At 47.4% G+C, this 25,554-nt stretch overlaps 1 protein-coding gene across 1 annotated transcript in view; it reads left to right on the top strand.

The window, feature by feature from the left end:
• LOC139280600 (serine/threonine-protein kinase 38-like) overlaps positions 1-17,822 on the top strand; it is a 66,042-nt gene extending 48,220 nt beyond the window's left edge. The window contains exons 10-14 of the mRNA XM_070900143.1: positions 225-342; positions 2,161-2,284; positions 4,468-4,563; positions 14,833-14,924; positions 16,691-17,822. Coding sequence (XP_070756244.1) covers positions 225-342; positions 2,161-2,284; positions 4,468-4,563; positions 14,833-14,924; positions 16,691-16,818 — 558 coding nt within the window. The 3' untranslated portion in view covers positions 16,819-17,822. The remainder of the gene's footprint in view (positions 1-224; positions 343-2,160; positions 2,285-4,467; positions 4,564-14,832; positions 14,925-16,690) is intronic.
• The last annotated feature ends 7,732 nt before the right edge of the window (positions 17,823-25,554 follow it).

Here is a 25,554-nt window from a genome sequence, read left to right as displayed (position 1 = left end):
CTATATAAATGTAAGATCTTTGACAGTTGCAGAAACGATTGCCCCTCGATCTCTGGGTGCCTGGACGCGGGTGATAAACAGGACTCCCACTTTCCCGGCTTCCTGAGAACAAAGAACGAAAAGAAAACGAATGTTCAGGGTGCCTGTGTTGTCACTTTGGGGGTTTAATTCTGTCGATCCTGGCTGGTGTTTCAATGGATTCTATTTTTCATTCTGCTGTTTAGGCTTACTCCACCGTTGGCACACCTGATTACATTGCCCCGGAGGTATTCATGCAGACTGGATATAACAAGCTCTGTGATTGGTGGTCATTGGGGGTCATCATGTACGAGATGCTGATTGGTATGTCCAACACACGACCTCTTTGGTGCAGATCACTCTTGTCCAGTAGACCCACAGAATGGTTACAACACAGAGCACCTCAGCCAGTCCCAGTCCCACTCCCCCCGCCCTTTCCCCGTAGCCCTGCAATATTTTTTCCCTCTGGTACTTATCCAACTCCCTTTTTGAAAGCCGCGATTGAGTCTGCCTCCACCACCCTTTCAGGCCGTGCATTCCAGATCCTAACCACTCGCTGCGTAAAAAAAGGTTTTTCCTCGTGTCGCCTTTTGGTTCTTCAGCCAATCACATTATATCTGTGCCCTCTGGTTCTCGACCCTTCCACCAATGGGAACAGTTTCTCTCTCTCTACTCTGTCCAGACCCCTCATGATTTTGAACACGTCGATCAAATCTCCTCAACCTTCTCTGCACCAAGGAGAACAACCCCGGCTTCTCCAGTCTATCCACGTAACTGAAGTCCCTCATCCCTGGAACCATTCTCGTAAATATTTTCAGCGCCCTCTCTCAGGCCTTTACATCCTTCCTAAAGTGCCGTGCCCAGAAACTGCTGACAAGCCGCAGGTGTGGCTACGGCAATATCTTTGAGTGCCGCGTGCTAATTTTAGTAGAAAACGCCTCGGGTAAATGTACTTCACATACATACGTATGTATGTATTTATTTATTTATTTATTTACCAAACATCAGTAACCAAGGTAGCAGGCCAGGTAGATAAGGTGGCTAAGAAGTCATATGGAATACCTTCCTTTATTAGCCGAGGCATAGAATTCAAGAGCAGGGAGGTTATGCTTGAACTATACAAAACACTGGTTAGGCTACAGCTAGAGAACTGCGTGCAGTTCTGGTCACCACACTACAGGAAAGATGTGATTGCACTGGAAAGGGTACAGAGGAGATTTATGAGGATGTTGCCAGGACTGGAGAATTTTAGATATGAGGAAAGATTGGATCGGCTGGGGTTGTTTTCTTTGGAACAGAGGAGGCTGAGGGGAGACCTGATTGAGGTGAAGATTGTGGGTTCAAGCCTCACAGCAGAGCACAAAATCTAAGCTGACGTGCAGTGCTGAGGGAGTGCTGCACTGTCTGAGGTGCTGTCTTTCAGATGAGACGTTAAACCGAGGCCCCGTCTGCCCCCTCAGGCGGACATAAAAGATCCCATTGCACGCTTTTTGAAGAAGAGCAGGGGGTGTCCAGGTCTAATGTTTATCCCTCAACCAACATCACTAAAACAGATTATCTGGTCATTATCACATTGTTGTATGTGGGAGCTTGCTGTGCGCAATTTGACTGGTGCGTTTCCTACATTACAACAGTAACTACACTCCGAAAGTACTTCATTGGCTGTAAAACACTTTGGGACATCCTGAGGTCGCGATAGGCGCTATATAAAATGCAAGTCTTTTTCTCATGTTGGTGTTGTAGCTAAGATGTTTTATTGCCGAGTGTTGTAGCAAGAGAGGAGAGGAAAGCAGAATAATAATTGTCCATGTGATTATTTTGATTTTGCTTTCCTGCGGTCTTTACGGAACCAAGGCGGGTGGATGGGGGGGTTTGGATGCACATCAGCCAGGATCTAATTGAATGGAGGAGCAGGCTCGAGGGGCTGAATGGCCTCCTCCTGTGCCTGTTTCGGCTAAGTTGAATTGGAACTTTTGCTTGCAATGTATAGTTGTGGGATGCACTGCGTGTAAAACTAATCTGCATGTATTCTTATTCCAAAGAGGAAGTCTTTAAAATCTACTCTTAAAACCGTTGACCTATGACTGAAGCCATTTGTCCGTCCAGCGCTTAAGCTGATTGGTTGTGTGGTGAATGTTTCAGGCTACCCTCCCTTTTGCTCGGAAACCCCTCAGGAAACGTACCGCAAGGTGATGAACTGGAAGGAAACGTTGACGTTCCCGCCGGAGGTGCCGATCTCCGAGAGATCCAAGGGTCTGATTCTCAGGTACTGCTGCTTACCCGTTGCATAACCAGTCGGGGTCCTCGTCAGGAGAACGGAAAGGGGGGGAAAAGTTGGGACCAACAACTTAACGCAGGGTTCTTGGAATTCAAGCTGAATTTCCCACAGTTCAGGCAAAGACTTATATTGCGCCTTTCACAACCAGTGGATGTCTCAAAGCATTTTATAGTGTAGTTATTGTTGTCATGTGGGAAACGCGGCAGCCAATTTGCGAACGGCAAGCTCCCACAAACAGCAATGTGATAATGACCCAGACAATTGTTTTTGTTATGTTGATTGAAGGATAAGTATTGGCCCCAGGACACCAGGGATAACTCCCCTGCTCTTCTTCGAAATAATGCCATGGGATCTTTTATGCCCACTTGAGAGGGGCCTCGGTTTAACGTCTCCTCTGAAAGATGGCCCCTCCGACAGTGTGGCGCTCCGTCAGCACTGCCCCTCCGACAGTGCGGCACTCCCTCAGTACTGCACTGGGCGTGTAAGTCTGGACTTTTGTGCACAAGTCTCTGGAGTGGGACTTGAACCCACAACCTTCTGACTAAGGCGAGTGTGCTACCCAGTGCCCACAAATATTTGGAAAGTAAGAGCATGAAAGGATAATACGGTTAAAGAGCTAGCATCAGTTCAAGGTGCGATGGACTGAATCGCCACTCCCTTGTGCACTGGAGCATTCTTTTCATAATTACATTGATCCGTTTTCTCTTTGGCCCTTTTGGTAAATGTGTGTATTGATTTGCGGATTCCATATGTTTATGGGGTTTGGAGTTTACAATCTGTTCCCCACAGAATGGAGGGAAAAAAAATCAGTGATTTAAAATCTCCAAGTGATGTGTTTTTGTTTAGTTCTTGGGCTGTGGTCAGCACTGGCGATGCCTAGTCACCCTGAGGGCATTAACGTGGGACTGGAGTCACGTGTGGGCCAGGGCCTACAGAGCATTACTGAACCAGTTGGGTTTTTGCAACAATCCAGAAACTCTTTTGATTATTTTTGCTGGTACCTGTGGTACTTGTATGTGTCAGCTGTGGCTCAGTGGGATAGCACACACTCCTGAGTCAGAAGTTGTGGGTTCATGTCCCACTCCAGGGACTCGAGCACTGTCGGAGGTGCCGTCTTTCGGATGTGACATTAAACCGAGGCAGACATAAAAGATCCCATGGCACTATTTCGAAGAAGAGCAGGGGAATTATACCTGGTGTTCTGGTTAATATTCATCCCTCAATCAACATAACAAAAAGAACAAGTTATCTGGTCATAACCGCTGTCATAATTTATGAACTAATTGTTTATAGCTCTATATGTGATATTTTAATTTAAGAAACATCTGTAAAACAGATTATCTGGGTCATTATCACATTGCTGTTTGTGGGAGCTTGCTGTGCACAAATTGGCTGCTTCGTTTCCCACATTACAGCAGTGACCACTCCAAAAGTACTTCATTGGCTGTAAAGTGCTTTGAGATGCGAAAGGCGCTATAGAAATGCAAGTCTAGTCTTTTTTTCTTTTTACCACCCCACCAATGACTAGATTTATCAATCAGTTTTAACAACTTGAAATTACCAGGGTGAGGTTTGAATTCACAACTTCCAGGTTGCTAGCACTAGGCTGCTATGCCCATATGCATTTTGAAGGAACTATGATTTGGATATTAAGGGATATGGGGAAAGTGGAGTTGAGGTAAAAGATCAGCCATGATCTTACCGAATGGCGGAGCAGTCTCGAGGGGCCGAATGGCCGACTCTTGCTCCTAATTCCTCTGTTGTGTACTCGTTCTATGTTGGGAAACTTCTAATCGGTGTATCCTCCAAATTCTATCGTCTGTAGATCAACCACATTGGGAGTGTCCAATCCTTTTTGTTTTTCTGGGCCACTTAAGTACTTACCATGGAACCATGTGAGCCACATACAAGGTGAAAGCCTGTTCCCGTTAATTCCCTCATTTCTCAAACTGTTGGTGTTAACAGAGCTTGGCACTCTGGTTTAGCGTTGATCCACCAGGAGGCAACAGTGCCAAGAACAACCCATTCTCCTGGCTCAGTGGACAGCACCCTCGCCTCAGAGTCTGAAGGTCCATGTCCCACTCCAGAGACAGCCATCATATCTCGCGCCTTTTGGGTTGAAGTGTATTTTGTTGTGACGATTCTGTTCTTGGTGAATTGTGTGTTTTCAGATTTTGCTGTATGGCAGATAACCGGATTGGAGCGAGCGGCGTGGAAGAAATTAAAAGCCACCCGTTCTTCGAAGGAGTAGACTGGGAACACACCAGGTAAACTGAGCGGGGTGGGAAAATCGGGTTTGGGGGTGGTGTGAGCAGGACGGGCGATAGCCAATTGCTGACCACGCCCGATTTTGCATTTCCGTTAATTTCAGTGAAAGGGGGTGGCCTATTGACCATCGCCCGTTCTGCTCTCCTGCCCAAGCCCAGTTTCACTCTCTCCACATTGTTTTTTAATTTTCATTCACGGGATGTGGGCGCCGCTGGCAAGGCCAGCATTTATTGCCCATCCCTCGAAGGTGGTGGTGAGCCGCCTTGTACAACTGGCTCGCTGGGCCATTTCAGAGGGCGGTAAAGAGCCAACCACAGTGCTGTGGGTCTGGAATCACATCGGCCAGACCGGATAAGGGCGACAGATTTCCTTCCCCAAAGTGCAATAGTTTTACGACAATCCGTTAGTTTCATGGTCACTATTACTTGATACTAGCTTTTTATTCCAGATTTATTTAATGAACAATTTAAATTCCCCAGCTGCCGTGGTGGGATTTGAACTCTGGGCTCTGGATCATTAGTCCAGGGCTCTGGATTACTGGCCCAGTAACATAACCACTCTGCTACCGTACCCCAACCACTGTGGCAATGATCGCTCTGTATAATGGAGCCTCAGTGGGCAATGCTTCACCGTCTATCGTTTCATCGAACCACAACAACAACTTGTATTTATATAACGCCCTTTACAAAGTAGTGAAACATCCCAAGGTGCTTCACAGGAGTGTTATGAGATTAAAGAAATTTGACACTAGGTGAAATTAGGGCAGGTGACAGATTTTAAGGAACGACTTGAAGGGGGAAAGAGAGGCAGAGAGAGGTTTAGGGAGGGATTTCCGGAGCTTGGGGCTCAGGCAACAGAAGGCACGGCCGCCAATGGTTGAGAGATTATAATCAGGGATGCTCAAGAGGGCAGAATTAGAGGAGCACAGACATGTCTGGGGCGGTTGTGGGGCTGGAGGAGATTAGAGATAGGGAGGGGCGAGACCATGGAGGGATTTGTAAACCAAGATGAGAATTTCGAAATTGAGGTGTTGCTCAATCGGGAGCCAATGTAGGTCAGCGAGCACAGGATGATGGGTAGCGATTGAAGGTAATAAAATAAATGATTCCTCCTTTGCCCCGAGCCTTGGGTTTTCAGGCTGCGAAAGTTATTGGCACGCCCCCAAAACATTGCAATCCATCTTTTGTTTTTCAAACCGGTTCCCAGCATCGACAACCTATTCCAGGCTGTCTGTAAACACAGAACTCTCCTCATGCAGCACGGCAAAACACTGCAACAGTACTCCACTTTTATCGGGCGATGAACATCGATGGTGCTTTAAGAAGTTAGCTCCACTATAAACATTGTTTTTAGCCGTTTTATCGTGGGGCCAATGTTCCCTCTAAATTTTTATGTTCTTGTGTGCGGGGTTGCCTTTACATTTTGCGGCACGGTATCTCCCAACGGCGGCAGCTTGAGCGGCCTGTGCGCGACCTCCCGATCGACGCGCCCCTTCGGGGAACGTTGAATGGGAGCAATGCTCCCCTTCATTTGCAGCCCAAGTGTGCGTGGTCCCTTTAAATTTGCTGCTGCGTGGCTGCACATGCGCAGTATCTTCCTGCGGTGGTAGCTGGTGAGCAGCCCTGCGGGGGGAAGGGGGGGGAGACATGGGGTTACATACAGATATACGGCACAGGAACAGGCCATTCGGCCCAACCAGTCCATTTATGCCCCATTCGAGCCTCCTCCTGTCTTTCCTCATCTAAATCTATCAGCATAACCCTCTATTCCCTTCTCCCTCATACGCTTGTCCAGCCTCCCCTTAAATGCATCGATACTATTCGCCTCAACCACTCCCTGTGGCAGCGAGTTCCACATTCTCATCGCTCTCTGGGTAAAGAAGTTTCTCCTGAATTCCCGATTGGATTTCTTGGTGACTATCTTATATTGATGGCCTCTAGTTATGCTCTTCCCCACAAGTGGAAACACTCTCTCTGTATCCACTCTATCAAAACCTTTCATCATTTTAAAGACCTCTATTAGGTCACCCCTCAGCCTTCTCTTTTCAAGAGATAAGAGACTCAGCCTGTTCATCCTTTCCTGATATGTACACCCTCGCATTTCTGGTATCATCCTTGTAAATCCTCTCTGCACCCTCTCCGGTGCCTCTATATCCTTTTTTATAATATGGCGACTAGAACTGTACACCGTGCTCTAGTGTGGCCTAACCAAGGTGTATGGAGACCAGAATTGCACGCAGTGCAGGCTAACCACGCTGGAGGAATGGGACCCAGTGCCGCTGAGTGGTTTTGTGTGGGCAAGGCTGGCATTTATTGCCCATCCCAAATCGCCCTTGAGAAGGTGATGGTGGGTCGTCCTCTCATTGAACCGCTGTGATGAGAGAATGACCCAACTCCCACAATGGTAGAAGTTAAATGACTAGTTCTAAGCTCCAGTTATACTGAAGCGAATATCTTTGGCTGCACTATTATTTTTCCATCTTGGTCCTGTTACTCCTGTTCCTGCATCAATCACTGCCCTCGGAGTTGGACGGGAGGAATGGAGGAGTCGCTATGCTGATCACCAACTAACCTTGCATTTTAGTTCACTCTACCCATAAAACTCTCGGTGAAATTACTGATCTAACTTTATTTTCAGTAAGCAAATATAACAACTTGCATTTATATAGCGCCTTTAACGTAGTTAAATGTCCCAAATCACTTCACCGGAGCGTTATCGAACAAAATTTGACACCGAGTCACAGAAGGAGATATTGGGACAGCTGGTCAAAGAAATCGGTTTTACGCAGCAAAAGGAGGAAATAGAGGTTTAGGGAGGGAGTTCCAGAGCTTGGGGGCCCTGGCAGCTGAAGGCACGGCCACCGATGGATGAGCGATTTAAAATCGGATGCCAGAAATGGACGAGCGCAGAGATCTCCTGAGAGTTATGTGTAGGACATTAGAGATAGGGAGGGGAGAGGCCATGGAGGAATTTGAAAACCAGTATGAGAATTTTTTAATTGAGGCATTGCTTAACCGGGAGCCAATGTAGGTCGGCGAGCACAGGGGTGATGGGTGAGCAGGACTCGATGCGAGTTGGGACACGGCCTGCCAAGTTTTGGATCACCTCTAGTTTAGGTCGGATAGAATGTGGGAGGCCAGCCAGGAGTGCGTTGGAATAGTGGGCATCATCCTCCTGTAAAAGGCAGGTTATGGTAGTAAAGTAGGTGAGCGCCATCGTGTGTGATCATGGGCCCAGGGGTAGCATGGGCCAGCCCACACAGCGACGTGTGCACACTGGGTCCGTGCAGCAGAGCTGGTCTCCAGTCGTCTTGGTTAACCCTTGCCACTGGACCAAGACCTAGCTCTGTCGAGCCCGTGTGGTGGCTGGTGGGCAACGGCCACCACACGTTAAAAAAATCCTCCCAGCACAGGCATCTTCCACTCTTCGGGATGTAGTTCGGTTCCTTCATTGAAACACCTGTGAACTCGTCCTTTTTTTTGGCATGGAAGCAAATCGGCCTCATTTCGAGGGACGGCCTATGATGAGGAATAGTCAAGTCTAGAGGTAACAAAGGCATGAATGAGGGCTTTAGCAGCGGGTGAGCTGAGGCAGGGGTGGAGACAGGCAATGTTACGGAGGTGGAAATAGGTGGTCTTGGTGATGGTGCAGATATGTGGTCGGAAGCTCAGCTTGGGGTCCAATATGACACCTAGGTTGCAAACCGTGTGGTTCAGCCTTGGACATTTGCCAGGAAGAGGGATGGAGTCGGTGGCTAGAGAATGCAGTTTGTGGCAGGGACCGAAGACCATGGTCTTTCCAATATTTCGTTCGAAAAGTGCAAGAAGAACAGATGCTTCAGAGAGGCGGAATATATCTTCTGAAGCCAGACAAAGATGCATTGATTTTAAAAATATTTACGCCCTGTTTGTACAGCCCTTCTCCCTCCCCCCCCCCCCCCCCCCCCCACCTCCCCAGGCACCACAGAGACTCTGCTCCTGTCTGCAGTTATCCCCTCTCTTGTACCGGTGCAGTTAAGGCAGTCCGAAAGAAGGAATAAATTTGCATTTCTATAGCGCCTTTCACCTCCTGGGCATCCCAAAGCACTTCACAGCTAATAAAGAACCTTTTGAAGTGTAGTCACTGTTGCAATTTAGGGAACACAGCAGCCAACTTGCGCACAGCAAGCTCCCACAACCAGCAATGTGATCATGACCGTGGAATCTGTTTTTTAGTGCTGTTGGTTGAGGGATAAACATTGGCTTCAGGACACCGGGGAGAGCCCCCTGCTTTTATGGAATCCCTACTGCACTTCCCAACTTCCAATCACATCTCTTGCTATTACTCTACTTCTTTGGTACAATTTCTTATCCATTTTACCCCATGTTGCCATGGATTCTTGATTAATTAGGCTGGGACTCTAGAAAAATGATAACTGAGGGGTGACCTGATAGAGGTCATTAAAATTCTGAAAGGGTAGACAAAGAGAATATGTTTCTCTTTGTGGGCGAGACCAGAACTAGGGGCCATCAATATAAAGATAGTCACTAATAAATCTGCTATATGTAAACATTGTAACTGTGTAAGACTTGCCACCAGAGGGCGCAAGTGTTGGAGGCCCAACACCTGCACACCTCATGCAAGTGACTATAAAAGGTTGTCTGCCATGCTGCTTTGGCACTCTGGAGTTGTATTAAAGAGACTACGGTCACATCAGTTTTAGCTCACAGTACTCAGTCTTGCGGAGTTCTTCCATACTTAACAATATCCACTAGGAAATTCAGGAGAAATCTCTTTACCCAGAGAATGGTGAGAATGGAACTTGCTACCACGGGGAGGGGTTGAGGTAAATAGTATCGATGCATTTAAGGGGGAAGCTGGATAAACTAATGAGGAGGGAGAAAGGAATACATAGATATGAAGACTTAACAACCCAGAGGTGGGGAGTTCAGATCCCATTGCGGCAAGTTGTGAAATTGGAAGTTGCCGCTGGCCTCCACGTGGCTCCTGTCCCACACCCTGCGGTTGGCTCTTGATGCTCTCGGGGCAATAAACCCTGCCCGACCGTCGTTCCGAGAACAAACCAAACCAGTCTGGGGAGGTGTAGGACGCGTTGTGCAAGAAGCAGCACGCAGCACAGTTAAACAGGGACAGAGTGCATGCAGTGATTACAGAGCAGGTCCGTCAAGATCACCAGAGAGAAAAGACCAATTTACTGTTTTGGGTGTTGACACGCGATCAGAAACTCATTTACCAGTTCAGGCATATTATTAATATTTGCATATTCCCAGATAATACTGGGTTAGCTGACAACGCCCATTACCATCAATGCAAATCCCTTCACGTGACAGGCTCGTGTTCTCCTTCATCTGTCCCAAGGGTTCTGTTGTGAATCCAATTCTCTCTTTCTTTTTTTTTCTTTATTTTCTTGCTCTACCCAAACTGCGTGCTCAATCTCCTGAATAAAGTTTTGAGTTTCCTGTAAACCCACATCCCTAAATGTCCGCCTTTCCTTAAGCACCTGATCTTGGCTCTACTCCCATAGGAGTAGGAGCAGGAGGCGGCCATTCAGCCCCTCGAGCCTGTTCCACCAATAAATGACATCCTGGCTGATCTCTGTCTTCGCTCTGTCCAGCCGCCTTCGTTCCGTGCAGACGACAAAGTGGCCTTGTTGTTGGTGACGGTCTTCAAAACTGTTGGTATTAACGGGCATCATAAGTGTTATGTATGCATGTTAATGTTGTACTGTAACACTAGACCTGAATGTACCTTCACCCTGTATATACCATACCTGTACACCAGAGGGTGCTGCTGCTGGAGACCCAAGGGTTACTTGTACACTGCAGGTAACCCAGTATAAAAGGGAGCTCCCCTCTTGGTGTCCTCACTCTAGGAGCTGCAATAAAGGACTACGGTCTGTACAGTTCAGTGCCATACCCCTACCTTGTGGAGTCATTAAGAGAGTGCTTGCATACACAATAAGGGGAAACATTTTCAGGGCTATGGAAAGAGTCGGGGGGAGTGGGACTAATTGGATTGCTCTTTGAGAGCCAGCACAGGCACAATGGGCCACCTCCTGTGCTGTAAGATTCTAGTACGGAAGCCTAGTGTGCACTTTGCACCAGTGTTTAGCAAAGCAAGGGACTTTGTCAAAGTTGTGGTAAACCAGGAGACTGCTGGAATTCTGGATGAGATAAAAATAGATAGAGGAGGTACTGGACAGGCTGCTGATAAAGTGGATAAGTCACCCAGTCTGGGTGGGATGCTCCCTAGGATGCTGAGGGAAGTAAGGATAGAAATTGCAGAGGTACTGGCCACAATCTTCCAATCCTCTTTAGATACAGGGCTGGTGCCAGAGGACGGGAGGATTGCAAATGTTACACCCTTGTTCACAAAGGGGAGAAGAATAAACCCAGAAACCACAGGCCAGTCAGTTTAACCTCTGTGATGGGGAAGCTTTTAGAAACAATAATCCGGGAGAAAATTAATAACCAATTGGAAAAGCATGGACTAATAAAGGAGAGCCAGCATAGATTTGTTAAAGGCAAATCGTGTTTGACTAACTTGATCGAGTTTATTGATGAGGTAACAGCGAGGGTTGATGAGGGCCATGCGGTTGACGCGGTGTACATGGATTTCCAAAAGGCATTGATAAAGTGCCACATAATGGGCTTGTTAGAAAAATTTAAGTCCATGGAATAAAAGGGGTAGGGGCAGCATGGATACAAAATTGGTAAGAGGTAGAAAACGGATAGTTGTGTGTGGCTGTTTTTCAGACTGGAGGGAGATATGCAGTGGTGTTCCCCAGGGTCGGTACCAGGGCCATTGCTGTTTTTGCTATATATTAATGACTTGGACTTGGGGGTACAGGGCACAATTTCAAAATTTACAGATGACACGAAAGTTGAAAGTGTAGTGAACAGTGAGGAAGATATTGAATGTATTTAAAGTGGCGATAGACTGATTTTTGAATGGAATGTTGGCCTTTATTGCAAAAGGGGGATAGAGTATAAAAGCAGAGAAGTCCTGCTACAGCTGTACAGGGTATTGGTGAGGCCACACCTGGAGTACTGCGTACAGTTTTGGCCTCCTTTATTTAAGGAGGGATATACTTGCATTGGAGGCTGTTCAGAGAAGGTTCACTAGGTTGATTCCTGAGATGATGGGGAGCGGGCGGGGAAGTGGAGCTGAGTCCATGATCAGATCAGCCATGATCTTATTGAATGGCGGAGCAGGCTCGAGGGGCCGTATGGCCTACTCCTGTTCCTATTTATGTTCTTGTGAAGAAAGGTTGGGCCTATACTCCATTGGAGTTTAGAAGAATAAGAGGTGATCTTATTGAAACATTATAAGATACTGAGGGGGCTGGACAAGGTCGATGCAAAGAGGATGTTTCCCCTTGGGGGAGAATCTGGAACTAGTTTCAGAATAAGGAGCTGCCCATTTAAGACTGATGAGGAAGACTTTCTTCTTTGAGGGTTGTAAATCTCTGGAATTTCCCTTCCCAAGAGAGCTGTGGAGGCTGGGTCATTGAATATATTTAAGATGGAGATAGACAGATTTTTTTTCAAAACAATAAGGAGTTAAGGGCGATGGGGAGTGGGCAGGGAAGTGGAGCTGAGCCCAAGATCAGATCAGCCATGATCTTATTGAGGAGTGGTGGAGCAGGTTTGAGGGGCCAAATGGCTGACTCCTGCTCCTATTCCTTATGTTTTTATGACCGGTTAACAAAGCATATGGGATCCTGGGCTTTATACATAGAGGCCCAGAGTGCAAAAGTTACGCTAAACCTTTATAAACACGAGTTCGGCCCCAGCTGGAGTATTGTGTCCAATTCTGGGCCCCGCACTTTAGGAAGGATGTGAAGGCTTTGGAGAGGGTGCAGAAGAGCTTGACGAGAATGGTTCCAGGGATGAGGGATTTAAGTTGCGTGGATAGACTGGAGAAGCTGGGGTTGTTCTCCTTGGAGCAGAGAAGGCTAAGAGGAGATTTGATCGAGGTGCTCAAAATCATGAGGGGTTTAGATAGAGTAAAAGATAAACTGGCTTCAGGGTTGATTAATGAGAGGTCACAGATTTAAGGTGATTGGCAGAAGAACCAGAGGCAACGTGAGGAAAAGCTGTTTTTTTTTTTAAACGCAATGAATGATATGCTGCCTGAGGGCGGTGGATACAGATTCAACAGTAGCCTTCAAACGGGAATTGGATAAATACTTGAAGGAGAAAAAATTGCAGGCATGTGGAGAAAGAGCGGGTGCAGACTCGATGGGCCAAATGGCCTCCTTCTGTGCTGTATTGTTCTATGATTCTGGTGGCGATGGTACTCTGCTAGCAGAGGCGTGAGTTCACCAAGTGGTGAAATGGAGTGGGTAAAACTGGTCACCTGTGAGCCGGCTGCAGCAAGTGCCCATGAAAGCTATTGTGGAAAGCCATCTCGGTCACTAAGGTCCTTCCTGGCAGAGAACCTGCCAACTCTACCTGGGCTGGGCCTCCACGTGACTCCTGTCCCACACTCTGCGGTTGATTGCTAATCCCCCTCGGGGCATTTAGGGACGGGCAATAAATGCTGCCTCCCAAGGACAAATATAAAATTGAATAGAGGTTGAACCTCCCTTATATGGGACTCCTTTATCCGAGACCACCCCTCGTCCGGCACCATTCCTGGCTGCTGGGTGACGCATGCGCAGAATTCTGACCCACTTCCCCCCCCCCCCCCCCCCCCCCCCCAAAAGTTTCCCATTCCTTTTTTTAGGCACATTAAATCATTCACCTAAACTCAACCTAGAACATCTCTGGGCCCAACTCGGCTCACCGACACCACACTGACTGACAGTTGTTGCAGCCAATCGACATACACGCACTCAATCTTATTTCTAAGCGCCAGACAGTGAGGGTTGCACACACAAGGTAAATGGTTCGACGATTTAGGTTAATCGTAATTATTTTTTAAACATTAGTTCCAGGATGAGGGCGTCACGGGCAACGCTGGCATTTATTGCCCATCCCTAATTGCCCCTTGAGAAGGTGGTGGTGAGCCGCTGCCTTGAACCGCTGCAGTCCGTGTGGTGAAGGTGCTCCCACAGTGCTGTTAGGGAGGGAGTTCCGGGATTGTGACCCAGCGACGATGAAGGAACGGCCGATATATTTCCAAGTCGGGATGGTGTGTGACTCGGAGGGGAACGTGGAGGTGATGGTGTTCCCATATGCCTGCTGCCCTTGTCCTTCTGGGTGGTAGAGGTCGTGGGTTTGGGAGGTGCTGCCGAAGAAGCCTTGGCGAGTTGCTGCAGTGCATCTTGTAGATGGTGCACACTGCAGCCACGGTGCGCCGGTGGTGGATGTTGAAGGTGGTGAATGGGGTGCCGATCAAGCGGCTGCTTTGTCCTGGATTTAATTGGGTTAATTCCGACCAGTGGGTATTCTGTTGGGGCCTTTTGTGTTGGTGAAATAGTTGAGCCGTCCGTATGACCTGCGAGATTGTAGTCCCTGCCGATCATGGCCTAATTGCGTAGTGACCCTACGGGTTTCCAGGAAGCAGGTCCTTACAACACTAAAATTGGGATGTTTTATTGCGTTTAAAGGCGCTATATAAATGCAAGTTGTGCCAACATTTTAGAATTCTCATCCTTGTTTTTAAATCCCTCCATGATCTTGCCCCTCCCTATCTCTGTAATCCCCTCCAGCCCCACAACCCCCCCCGAGATCTCTGCGCTCCTCTAATTCTGACCTCTTGAGCATCCCTGATTATAATTGCTCCACCATTGGTGGCCGTGCCTTCTGTTGCCTGGGGCCCCAAGTTCTGCAATTCCCTCCTGTTGTGTATAGAAGAACTCCACGAGGCTGAGTACTGTGAGCTAAACTTAGTGTGACCTTCGTCATCTTTATTACAACTGCAGACTGCCTAACCAACATGGCAGCCAACCTTTTTATATTGGCCCTACATGTGTGTGCAGGTGACCATTAGGACTCCAACAGTCACGCCCTCTGGTGGCAAGTATTACATGGTTACATACATAACATCTCCCTAAATCTCGCTCTCTGCCCCTCTCTCTCGCTAAGATGCTCCTTAAAACCTCCCTTTTTGACCAAGCTTGTGGTCACCTGCCCAAATATCTCCTTATGTGCACCAGTGTCACATTTTTGTCTGATAACACTCCCGTGAAGCGCCCTGGGACATTTTACTGCGTTACAGGTGCTGTGTAAATGCCAGTTGTTGTTGCAAGGTCTTTAGAGGAAGTTTGAATGCGGAGTTGAGGATTGATGAGACCCGTGCATTTTGCTTCCTTCCAACAGGGAGAGGCCGGCAGCAATCCCCATCGAAATAAAAAGTATCGATGACACTTCCAATTTCGATGAATTTCCAGAATCGGACATCCTGCAGCCAGGTATGGTGGAATTGATTAAACTCGCTGCTCATTAACCCCTTTAGTGCTTCAGTCGAGCATTTGAAAGACACAATAGCAAAATGTTTAAAATATGCTAATGAGCTGAGGCTTGTATTGTAAAAGGCTTACATTTATATAGTGCCTTTCATGCCCACCGGACATCCCAAAGAAGCACTTTTTTGGAGTGTAGTCACTGAAGGTTACCGCACAAGATAAAAGCTCACGGGGTTGGGGGTAATATATTAGCATGGATAGAGGATTGGCTAACTAACAGAAAACACAGTCGGGATAAATGGTGCATTCTTGGGTTGGCAATCAGTAACCAGTGGGGTGCCGCAGGGATCAGTGCTGGGGCCCCAACTATTTACAATCTATATTAGCTACTTGGAGGAAGGGACCGAGTGTAACGTAGCCAAGTTTGCCGACGACACAAAGATGGGAGGAAAAGCAATGTCACAAAATCTGAAAAGGAGGACACAAAATCTGAAAAAGGACAGACCGACTAAGTGGGCAAAAATTTGGCAGATGGAGTATAATATGTTATGTAATGTAGGAAACATGGCTGCCAATTTGTGCACAGCAAGCTCCCACAAACAGCAACATGATAATCAAATAATCTGTGTTTGTGATGTTGGTTGAGGGATAAATATTGACCAGGACACCAGGGAGAACTCCCCTTGCTCTTCAACATAGTGCCATGGGATCTTTTACGTCCACCTGAGAGAGCAGACGGGGGGCCTCGGTTTAACGTCTCATCCGAAAGACGGCCCCTCCGGCAGTGCGGTGCTCCTTCAGCACTGCACTGGGAGCATCAGCCTTGATTTTGTGCTCAAAAGTCTCTGGAGTGGGCCCTGAACCCACGACCTTCGAACGAGAGTGCCAACCACTGAGCCACAGCTGACACGAGACCCCCTGCCAACTTGGGGAAAAGTTTACCCAATTAAAAGCCCCTTTTTTATATTGTCCTATTGGTGCTGCGTGAATCTGACCACAGTCCAGCAGAGACGACAAATTAAATGACCCAATTTAACTGTGTCTGGCTCTGGGACCATTTTACTATTGTGTTCTCGCTGCCTGCAGTGATCCAGAAGCACTGACTCGATCCTTGGCCCAGTATAAAAGCGGTAAACAAGACCCGCTTTAATCCAAGGCCCCGTCTGCCTGCTCCGGTGAATGCAAAAGCTCCCCCCTGGTACATTCTAGGAAGAGCGGTCGAGTTCTCTCCCAGTGCCTTGGCCAACACTCTACCCGTCAACCAAACCCCCTGCATTTCATTGGTCGAGAAGCCTTGTGGGACGTCCCGAGGACGTGAAAGTTGCTAAATAAATGCCAGTTCATTGCTCTTGTCATTTTTTTAACTGAACGATCAGTCGAGGGCCATGGGGAAATGGAGTTGAGGCCAAGATCAGATCAGCCATGATCTTATTTGTTATGTCTTGAATAAAGTCAGACTAGATACTGCAAGCTCAAAGTAAGGTGTGACCATAGTCCTTTATTACAGATCTCAGAGTGCCTCTCCAGCCTGTGAGGCCTTCTTATATACAGGTGCTCCCAAGGGATAAACCCTCTGGTGGTTAGACATGGTATTTACACGTTTACTTACATAACACTATTGAATGGCAGAGCAGGCCTGAGGGGCCAGGTGGCCAACTCCTGCTCCTATTTCTTACGCTTTTTTTTATTATAACTTTTGGGCCACATGGTGAGAAGTCTTTTATTGCTGTCAAACCTGTAACTTGTTTTTTTTTTGTTCCTTCTAATTTCAGTGCCAAACGTGACGGAGTCGGATTATAAATCGAAGGACTGGGTATTCATCAACTACACGTACAAGAGGTTCGAGGGCCTGACCGCTCGGGGAACCATCCCGTTCTACATGAAAGCGGGGAAGTTGTGAGGACGACGGACACTGCCGGGCAGCCACACTGGACCTGCGTGTCTCCCTTGTTCGACAACTTGTAGTTTCACATCCAGAATCAACCGGAATTCTACTGGATTAGGATTTCCTGCGACCACAACTAAATTTACTTTTTAAAAAAAAAAATAATAATTTAAACTTGGGTCAGCAGAGACAAAATTCCACGGCCTTTCCTGGATTCTCTCCCTCAATGATGGTACTTGGGTTAAAGCCAGCGGGCACTCTGTCTGTATGTGTCTGTGTCGTGGGGGTGGGGGGGGCGGGGAAAACGTTCTAATTTAAGGTGTGTATTGGTGTTCAGCGGGCGAGGTGTTGCCTGAGCTCGGGTTTGTGACCAGTTCTATTTCTGCCGCATGTATGACTGAATGTGAATGGGTTATTTGCAGTGAGTTAGTTCTGAGCTCCAAGCCGGCAGAGTCATGAGGTGCATGGGCATGGCATCGTCCCCAGGCGTTACAAGACCACGATCATCATTAAGCTGCTCACCCTTTCATCAGCTGTAAGGAGCGGGCTGTAGCACTCTAATCCACGCAATTAAAATTCACCCTCTGCCATGGCTCATTGGGGATCTCTCTGTGTCTGTCTCTCTCTGTGTCTGTCTCTCTCTGTGTCTGTCTCTCTCTGTGTCTGTGTCTGTCTGTCTGTCTGTCTGTCTCTCTCCTGTCTCTGTCTCTGTCTCTGTCTCTCTCTGTGTGTGTGTGTGTGTGTGTGTGTGTGTGTGTGTGTCTCTCTCTCTCTCTCTGTGTGTGTGTGTGTGTGTGTGTGTGTGTGTCTGTCATTTCCGAGTCAGAAGGTTGTGGGTTCAAGCCCCACTCCAGAGCACATAATCCAGGCTGACGCTCCCAGTGCGGTACTGTTGGAGGTGCCGTCTTTTAGATGAGACGTTAAACAGAGGGCCATATTTGCCCTCTCGGGTGGACATAAAAGATCCCACGGCAATATTTTGAAGAGCAGCAGGGGGATGTCCTGGGGCCAATATTTATCCCTCAATCAACATCACTAAAACAGATTATCTGGTCATTATTGCATTACTGTTTGTGGGACCTTGCTGTGCACAAATTGGCTGCTGCGTTTCCTTCATTACATTAATGACCACATTTCAAAAAGTTCTTCATTGGCTGTAAAATGTTTTGGGATGCCCTAAGACTATGAAAGGTGCTATAACAATACGTTCTCTCTCTCGCTTGCTCTCGCACTCCAGCCCTGTAACACTGAATATAGCCAAGGTTGCTCCCTCAGCCCATTCTGTATGGTGAGCCAAATGTTCCAGTTATTTCAACACTAAAATTGGCAACTGCCATGTTTCTGTGTTCCCATTGGGGCAGCTGTACCTCCAGGTAACAGACGGGACCCTCCCAGCACAGGTTCCCGGTGTAATAGAGCCACTGGAGCTAACTCAAACTGCAAAAACCATCCTCACGGAGCGAGCGGTATGGGTGAGCTGCACAAATCGAAGCCTTCTGGGGTCCTCGCCAATCGATCTGCTGTCTGTTTTCTGCCTGTGGAAGTCTGGTTGCCAAAGGACCTTTCGATTCAGTAGCTGCTGTTATTGTGCATGACATTGTGTCCGTTCTAGTCAACAGACTGCCTTCATATTTTTGTTTTTAAAACCAAAAACCCTGATGTTTGACGTGAAGTTTGGTTTCCAAGGGTGACTCTGTCCCTGGCTCCGACGGATCAAGCTCCGGAACATTCTGTACACAAAGTTGTACATTTTTTTTTTAAACCAACAGTAAAGCAGTTTTCTTACATTTTTGGTGTTTTTTTTAAAATTTGGATTGATGTGGAAAGCTCTTCCCTCTTCCCTCTCCCCTCCCCCTCTTGCTCTCCCTCTCCTCTGCCTCTTGCTCCCTCTTCTTCTCCTCCTCCTCCTCCTCCTCCTCCTCTCTCTCCCCCCCCTCCTTTTTTTTCCCCCACTTTTTCTCTTGTGCAGAAGCTGCTGTTTTTTTTACAGACTACAAATTAATTTTATTTTCCTGTCTTCCTTTGGACCTGAGCCTTGGCTGGATCGAGCTGTGTTGTGTTGTGTCAATGACCTGTCGCTCTTCACCCTGTGTCGTATGTAGCCACAGTCTCAAAGACTGCCAACAATATGAGCTGAGGGACCGGCCCAGTTGTGAATGTGGAGACCCGCAGCCTGATGCAGTCCCCCATCAACATCCTGTGCTCCTGCGGAACCACTTGTACAACCCCGATCCTACCCGTGGTTTGGGAGCAACAATCTATGGAGGCCTTTGACTTGCCTGATGCACCTTTTAGTTATCATTAATGGACAATGTTTTATACTGATTTAATTTCATTTAGGAACAGGAGGAGGCCATTCAGCCCCTCAGGCCTGCTCTACCATTCAATTAGATCATGGCTGATATTTACTTCCATTTTCCTGTCTTCTATCTATTATGTTTGCCTTGTGGAGTCATTCATGGGTACATTACAATGTGTTGTACTCAAACTGTAGTGACCTTGGTCCTTTTATTCCAAACTCCAGAGTGAGGCAGTCTCATGGTGGCTCCCCTTTTATACAGCCCCTGCCACCAGGACAGGAAACCCCGGTCTCCACCAGTTGCACCCTCTAGCGGTGCCAGCATAGTCGTCGTCATCGAACGAGGATGACTTGCTTCCACGAGTTCACAGGTTTTTCGATGAAGGACCCGATGTTCCAGTCCTGAACTCCAATTGATGGGGTGGAAGATGCCTGGGCGTGGATTTTTTTTTTTTAAATGTGTGGTGACCATTGCACATCAGCCACCGCACGGGCTTGACAGAGCTAGGTCTTTATCCAGTGGCAAAAGTTAACCAGGACGACTGGAGATCTGCTCTGCTGCACAGACCGAGTGCGCGCACACATCGCAGTGCGGGCCCCGTACCCTCATCTGTCGCACCTCGGCCACGATTTCGCACCGTTCCCCCGCCGTAAACGTTCACCGCATCTCGCCACACACACTCGCCACTCCTCCGCCCCGACCTTCCCACTCTGCTGTACCTGGGCCCTGCCGATGTTCCTGCCCACGCTCCAAAAACAGCAACCAGGGTTTTGATGACGTCACCCAGTCGCCCATCTCAAAGTCGTCCCATACTTGGAGCAGCTCGCGTTGGAGGTTGAAGTGGTACGCCGCTTGAGCTCTTTTATAGCCCGACCTGCGGAGCTGTTCTCTCGCAGGTCGGGGAGCCACGATGTCCTAGGCCTGCCACTTTAGCTCTTTTATAGCCCTTTTATACTGCCAAATCCCAGTTATACAGCCACATTGGCAGAGGTGAGTGGTAGGCACCAGCCAAGCCTCATTACTGGACATAAAAACATAGGAATTAGGAACAGGAGTAGGCCATCTAGCCCCTCAAGCCTGCTCCGCCACTCAACAAGATCATGGCTGATGTGGCCGTGGACTCAGCTCCACTTACCCGCCCGCTCCCCATAACCCTTAATTCCCTTATTGGTTAAAAATCTATCTATCTGTGATTTGAATACATACAATGAGCTAGCCTCAACTGCTTCCTTGGGCAGAGAATTCCACAGATTCACAACCCTCTGGGAGAAGAAATTCCTTCTCAACTCGGTTTTAAATTGGCTCCCCCATATTTTGAGACTGTGCCCCCTAGTTCTAGTCTCCCTGACCAGTGGAAACAACCTCTCTGCCTCTATTTTGTCTCTCCCTTTCATTATTTTAAATGTTTCTACAAGATCATCCCTCATCCTTCTGAACTCCAATGAGTAAAGACCCAGTCTACTCAATTTATCATCATAAAGTAACCCCCTCATCTCCGGAATCAGCCTAGTGAATTGTCTCTGTACCCCCTCCAAAGCTAGTATATCCTTCCTTAAGTAAGGTGAACAAAACTGCATGCAGTACTCCAGGTGTGGCCTCACCAATACCCTGTACAGTTGCAGCAGGACCTCCCTGCTTTTGTACTCCATCCCTCTCGCAATGAAGGCCAACATTCCATTCGTCTTCCTGATTACCTGCTGCACCTGCAAACTAACTTTTTGGGATACATGCACAAGGACCCCCAGGTCCCTCTGCACCGCAGCATGTTGTAATTTCTCCCCATTCAAATAATATTCCCTTTTACTTTTTTTTTTCCCCAAGGTGGATAACCTCACACTTTCCGACATTGTATTCCATCTGCCAAACCTTAGCCCATTCGCTTAACCTATCTACATCTCTTTGCAGCCTCTCTGTGTCCTCCACACAACCCGCTTTCCCACTAATCTTTGTCATCTGCAAATTTTGTTACACTACACTCTGTCCCCTCTTCCAGGTCATCTATGTATATTGTAAACAGTTGTAGTCCCAGCACCGATCCCTGTGGCACACCACTAACCACCGATTTCCATCCCGAAAAGGACCCATTTATCCTGACTCTCTGCTTTCTGTTAGCCAGCCAATTCTCGATCCATGCTAATACATTTCCTCTGACTCTGCGTACCTTTTATCTTCTGCAGTAACCTTTTGTGTGGCACCTTATCGAATGCCTTTTGGAAATCTAAATACATCACATCCATTGGTACACCTCTATCCACCATGCTCGTTATATCCTCAAAGAATTCCAGTAAATTAGTTAAACATGATTTTCCCTTCATGAATCCATGTTGCATCTGCTTGATTGCACTATTCCTATCTAGATGTCTCGCTATTTCTTCCTTAATGATAGCTTCAAGCATTTTCCCCACTACAGATGTTAAACTAACCGGCCTATAGTTACCTGCCTTTTGTCTGCCCCCTTTTTTTAAACAGAGGCATTACATTAGCTGCTTTCCAATCCGCTGGTACCTCCCCAGAGTCCAGAGAATTTCGGTAGATTATAACGAATGCATCTGCTATAACTTCTGCCATCTCTTTTAATACCCTGGGATGCATTTCATCAGGACCAGGGGACTTGTCTACCTTGAGTCCCATTAGCCTGTCCAGCACTACCTCCCTAGTGATAGTGATTGTCTCAAGGTCCTCCCTTCCCACATTCCCGTGACCAGCAATTTTTTGCATGGTTTTTGTGTCTTCCACTATGAAGACCGGAGCAAAATAATTGTTTAAGGTCTCAGCCATTGCCACATTTCTCATTATTAAATCCCCCTTCTCATCTTCTAAGGGACCAACATTTACTTTAGTCACTCTTTTCTGTTTTATATATCGGTAAAAGCTTTTACTATCTGTTTTTATGTTTTGCCCAAGTTTACTTTCGTAATCTATCTTTGCTTTCTTCGTCATTCTTTGCTGTCGTTTAAAATGTTCCCAATCTTCTAGTTTCCCACTAACCTTGGCCACCTTGTATTCATTGGTTTTTAATTTGATACTCTCCTTTATTTCCTTGGTTATCCACGGCTGGTTATCCCTTCTCTTACCACCTTTCTTTTTCACTGGAATATATTTTTGTTGAGCACTATGAAAGAGCTCCTTAAAAGTCCTCCACTGTTCCTCAATTGTGCCACCGTTTAGTCTGTGTTCCCAGTCTACTTTAGCTAACTCTGCCCTCATCCCACTGTAGTCCCCTTTGTTTAAGCATAGCACGCTCGTTTGAGACACTACTTCCTCACCCTCAATCTGTATTAAAAATTCAACCATACTGTGATCACTCATTCCAAGAGGATCTTTTACTAGGACATGGTGTGCAAAGCAGCAGAGAAGGGGGACACAGACACACACGTGTGCCACTTTTTTTTCCTTCCTGCTCACTCATGAAGGGGGTCAACTCTTTGGGGTACAGTCCCACGGGCACTGACACTCAAGTGACCGTCTGTCAGGTGGGTAGGAGCGTGGCCACCGGCCACCTAACTGATCATAAGAGGCACCACTGCCAAATCCAATCTCGTTCTCACCCCACACACACACTTTCCCGATCCAGAGCAGGAACCCTGGCAGATTTTACTCCTTGCTAATTGAAGAATGTGGCTGACCTCCTGTAATGCCACAACTGCTGTCCTGGCTGTGATTGGCAAGGATCTGGAGAATACCTCAGAAACTGAAGAGTTTTCCATCCCTGAGCTATCCCTTGCTGCACACGGAGAAGGTATGTATGGACCAGCTCAAGCAACAGATCTCCCCATCAGGACCCCTTCTCTGTCTCCTGTGTTGTACACCTTATCAAGAGGGTGTCCCAGCACTAATCCTGCTTTTTAAAAAAACATCACGCTGCTACAAAGAACTAATGCAAAACATTCCTTCAAACTGTAACGTTACTGAGTCATTCCAACCAGCGTGATCCCAGAAGGACCTGGTGTGTACCAGCATAGTATATACACAGTGTAAACCTTATAGATAGTACATCAGGTAAACAAGTTATGCGACAATACAGTGACTACACAGAGAATAGTCTGCATATATAACACTATCTATTGATACTCTTACCCAACAAAAATCTATCGATCTCAGTCTTGAAAGCTCCAATTGACCCCAGCCTTTTGGGGGAGAGAGTTCCACATTCCCACTACCCTCATTGTGAAGAAGTGCTTCCTGACATCACCTCTGAACGACCTGGTTCTAATTTTAAGGTTCTGCCCCCTTGTTCTGGACTCCCCCCACCAGAGGGCATTGTTTCCCCATAACTATCTCATTGAATCCTGTTTACATGTTAAAACACCTCGATTAGATCACCCCTCAATCTCCTAAAACTCAAAGGGATATAGATAGACTAAGTGGGTGGGTGAGTGGTAAGGCAGCAGATGGAGTGTAATGTGGGGAAATGTGAAGTTATTCACTTTGTCGGTAGAATAGAAAAACAGACTTTTTTAAATGGTGAGAAACTTTTAAATGTTGATGTTCAGAGAGATTTGGGTGTCCTTGTGCAAGAAACACAAAGTGAGCAAACAGGTACAGAAAGCAATAAGGAAGGCAAATGGCATGTTGCCCTTTATTGCAAAAGGGTTGGAATATAAGGGCAAGGACATTTGGCTACAGGCCCTTGGTGAGACCACACCTGGAGTATTGTGCACAGTTTTGGTCTCCTTATCTGAGCAAGGATATACTTGCTGAGTCTCTGAGTGTATTCAAGGCTGGGACCGATAGATTTTTGGAGTCGAGGAGAATCAAGGGATATGGGGATTGGACGGAAAAGTGTAGTTAGGGTCGATGATAAGCCGTGATCTTATTGAATGGTGGAGCAAACTCAAGGGGCCGAATGGCCGACTCCTGCTCCTAATTCTTAAGTTCTTGTGTAATACAAGCGTGTCCCCAGAGTCGCAGTACTGCACTTTAGCTGTTATGAACTTAACTTAATTCCCCTGAAGTTGTGCTCTCGTCTGATCGTGATTTCATTTACCACTTCTGAGGTTATCGCAACTTGCAATTTACATGGTACCAAGAACTTAATTAAAAAAAAAATCTCCAGGCGCTTCCCTCGGGAGACAACAGACTGAGGGTTTGGAGAGGGAGAGTTAAGACGAGAGCAATCGGAGAGGTTTTTACGAGTCTTCCCGTGGTGGGTTGGGAAATCATGAGGGGAGCAGCTAGGCGAATGAAAGCGACGGCAGCAAGCGAGGAACTGATGTGCACGAGCTGGGTCCGGGGACTGGGGACAAGTTGGGATGGAGGGCAGGAGAGAGGTGGGGCAAAGTCAATGATTTTCAATTCGGGGCTTTGGGAGATCAGCGGCGATGGATTCATTTTTAACTCGTTCTGGGAATGTGGGCGTCGCTGGCAAGGCCGGCATTTATTGCCTATCCCTAATTGCCCCTTGAGAAGGTGGTGGTGAGCCGCCTTGAATCGCTGCAGTCCGTGTGGTGAAGGTGCTCCCACAGTGCTGTTAGGGAGGGAGTTCCAGGATTGTGACCCAGCGACGATGAAGGAACGGCCGATATATTTCCAAGTCGGGATGGTGTGTGACTCGGAGGGGAACGTGGAGGTGGTGGTGTTCCCATGCGCCTGCTGCTCTTGTCCTTCTAGGTGGTAGAGGTCGCGGGTTTGGGAGGTACCGTCAAATTTTAATTTTATCGCATTTAAGTGAGTGGGACTAAATGGGGGATAGGATGGGGGCAAGCGGATTTTTGGATGAGATGGAGTTTGTGTAGGGAGGAGCTCGCTAGGTTGCTGAGGGAGATGTTTGAGACATTGAATCCTGAGGTAACTAAAGCACGGCCAGCCTGATGCTCACCCTAGTTGGTTTCTCAGGCTGTCGATCGACCTGCGATTTGAATTCCTAAACGAGATTGAATGTCAGTAAATTCATCACGATCTAACTAGCAAATCATTACCAAGCAATGAATTAAGGGACTATCAAGCTCTTCTTTGCTATCATGAATATTGGCAAGTACTTCATCTTTCGTGTTATTTTTGAAGTTAAATGGCCAGAAAGCCCGTTGTGCAGCAAGTTGCCCTGATTTTAGGGTCACATGTTGCAGATTAACGAGGTCAAAGTTGAAAGAAATTTCCTTGTGCACCTATGCCATTGCTAATTGCTACTTCCTGCTCCTCCACTTCCTTTTCCGCACAACTCCTTCCTGTTTCATCCTCTCCCTCCAGACATCCCCTTCAAAAGCCCAAACCCTTCTCTTTGCTTCGCTTTAACACCCTTTCTCTGCTGCATCGATGGGTGTCGAGAGTCCGATCCCATATCCTCACCATCACCAAGATCGCCTACTTCCACCTCCTGTAATATGGCCCGGCTCCCGCCCCTCATCGATGTCTTTGCTACCTCCAGACTAGACTATTCCAATGCCCTCCCGGCCGGCCTCCCATCTTCCACCTTGTGCTCATCCAAAACTCGGCTGCCTGTATCCTGACTCGC

This window comes from Pristiophorus japonicus, chromosome 15, assembly GCF_044704955.1.
Source record: "Pristiophorus japonicus isolate sPriJap1 chromosome 15, sPriJap1.hap1, whole genome shotgun sequence".
In the NCBI taxonomy this organism is placed as follows: Eukaryota; Metazoa; Chordata; class Chondrichthyes; family Pristiophoridae; genus Pristiophorus; species Pristiophorus japonicus.
This window is presented reverse-complemented; position numbering and strand designations above follow the sequence as displayed.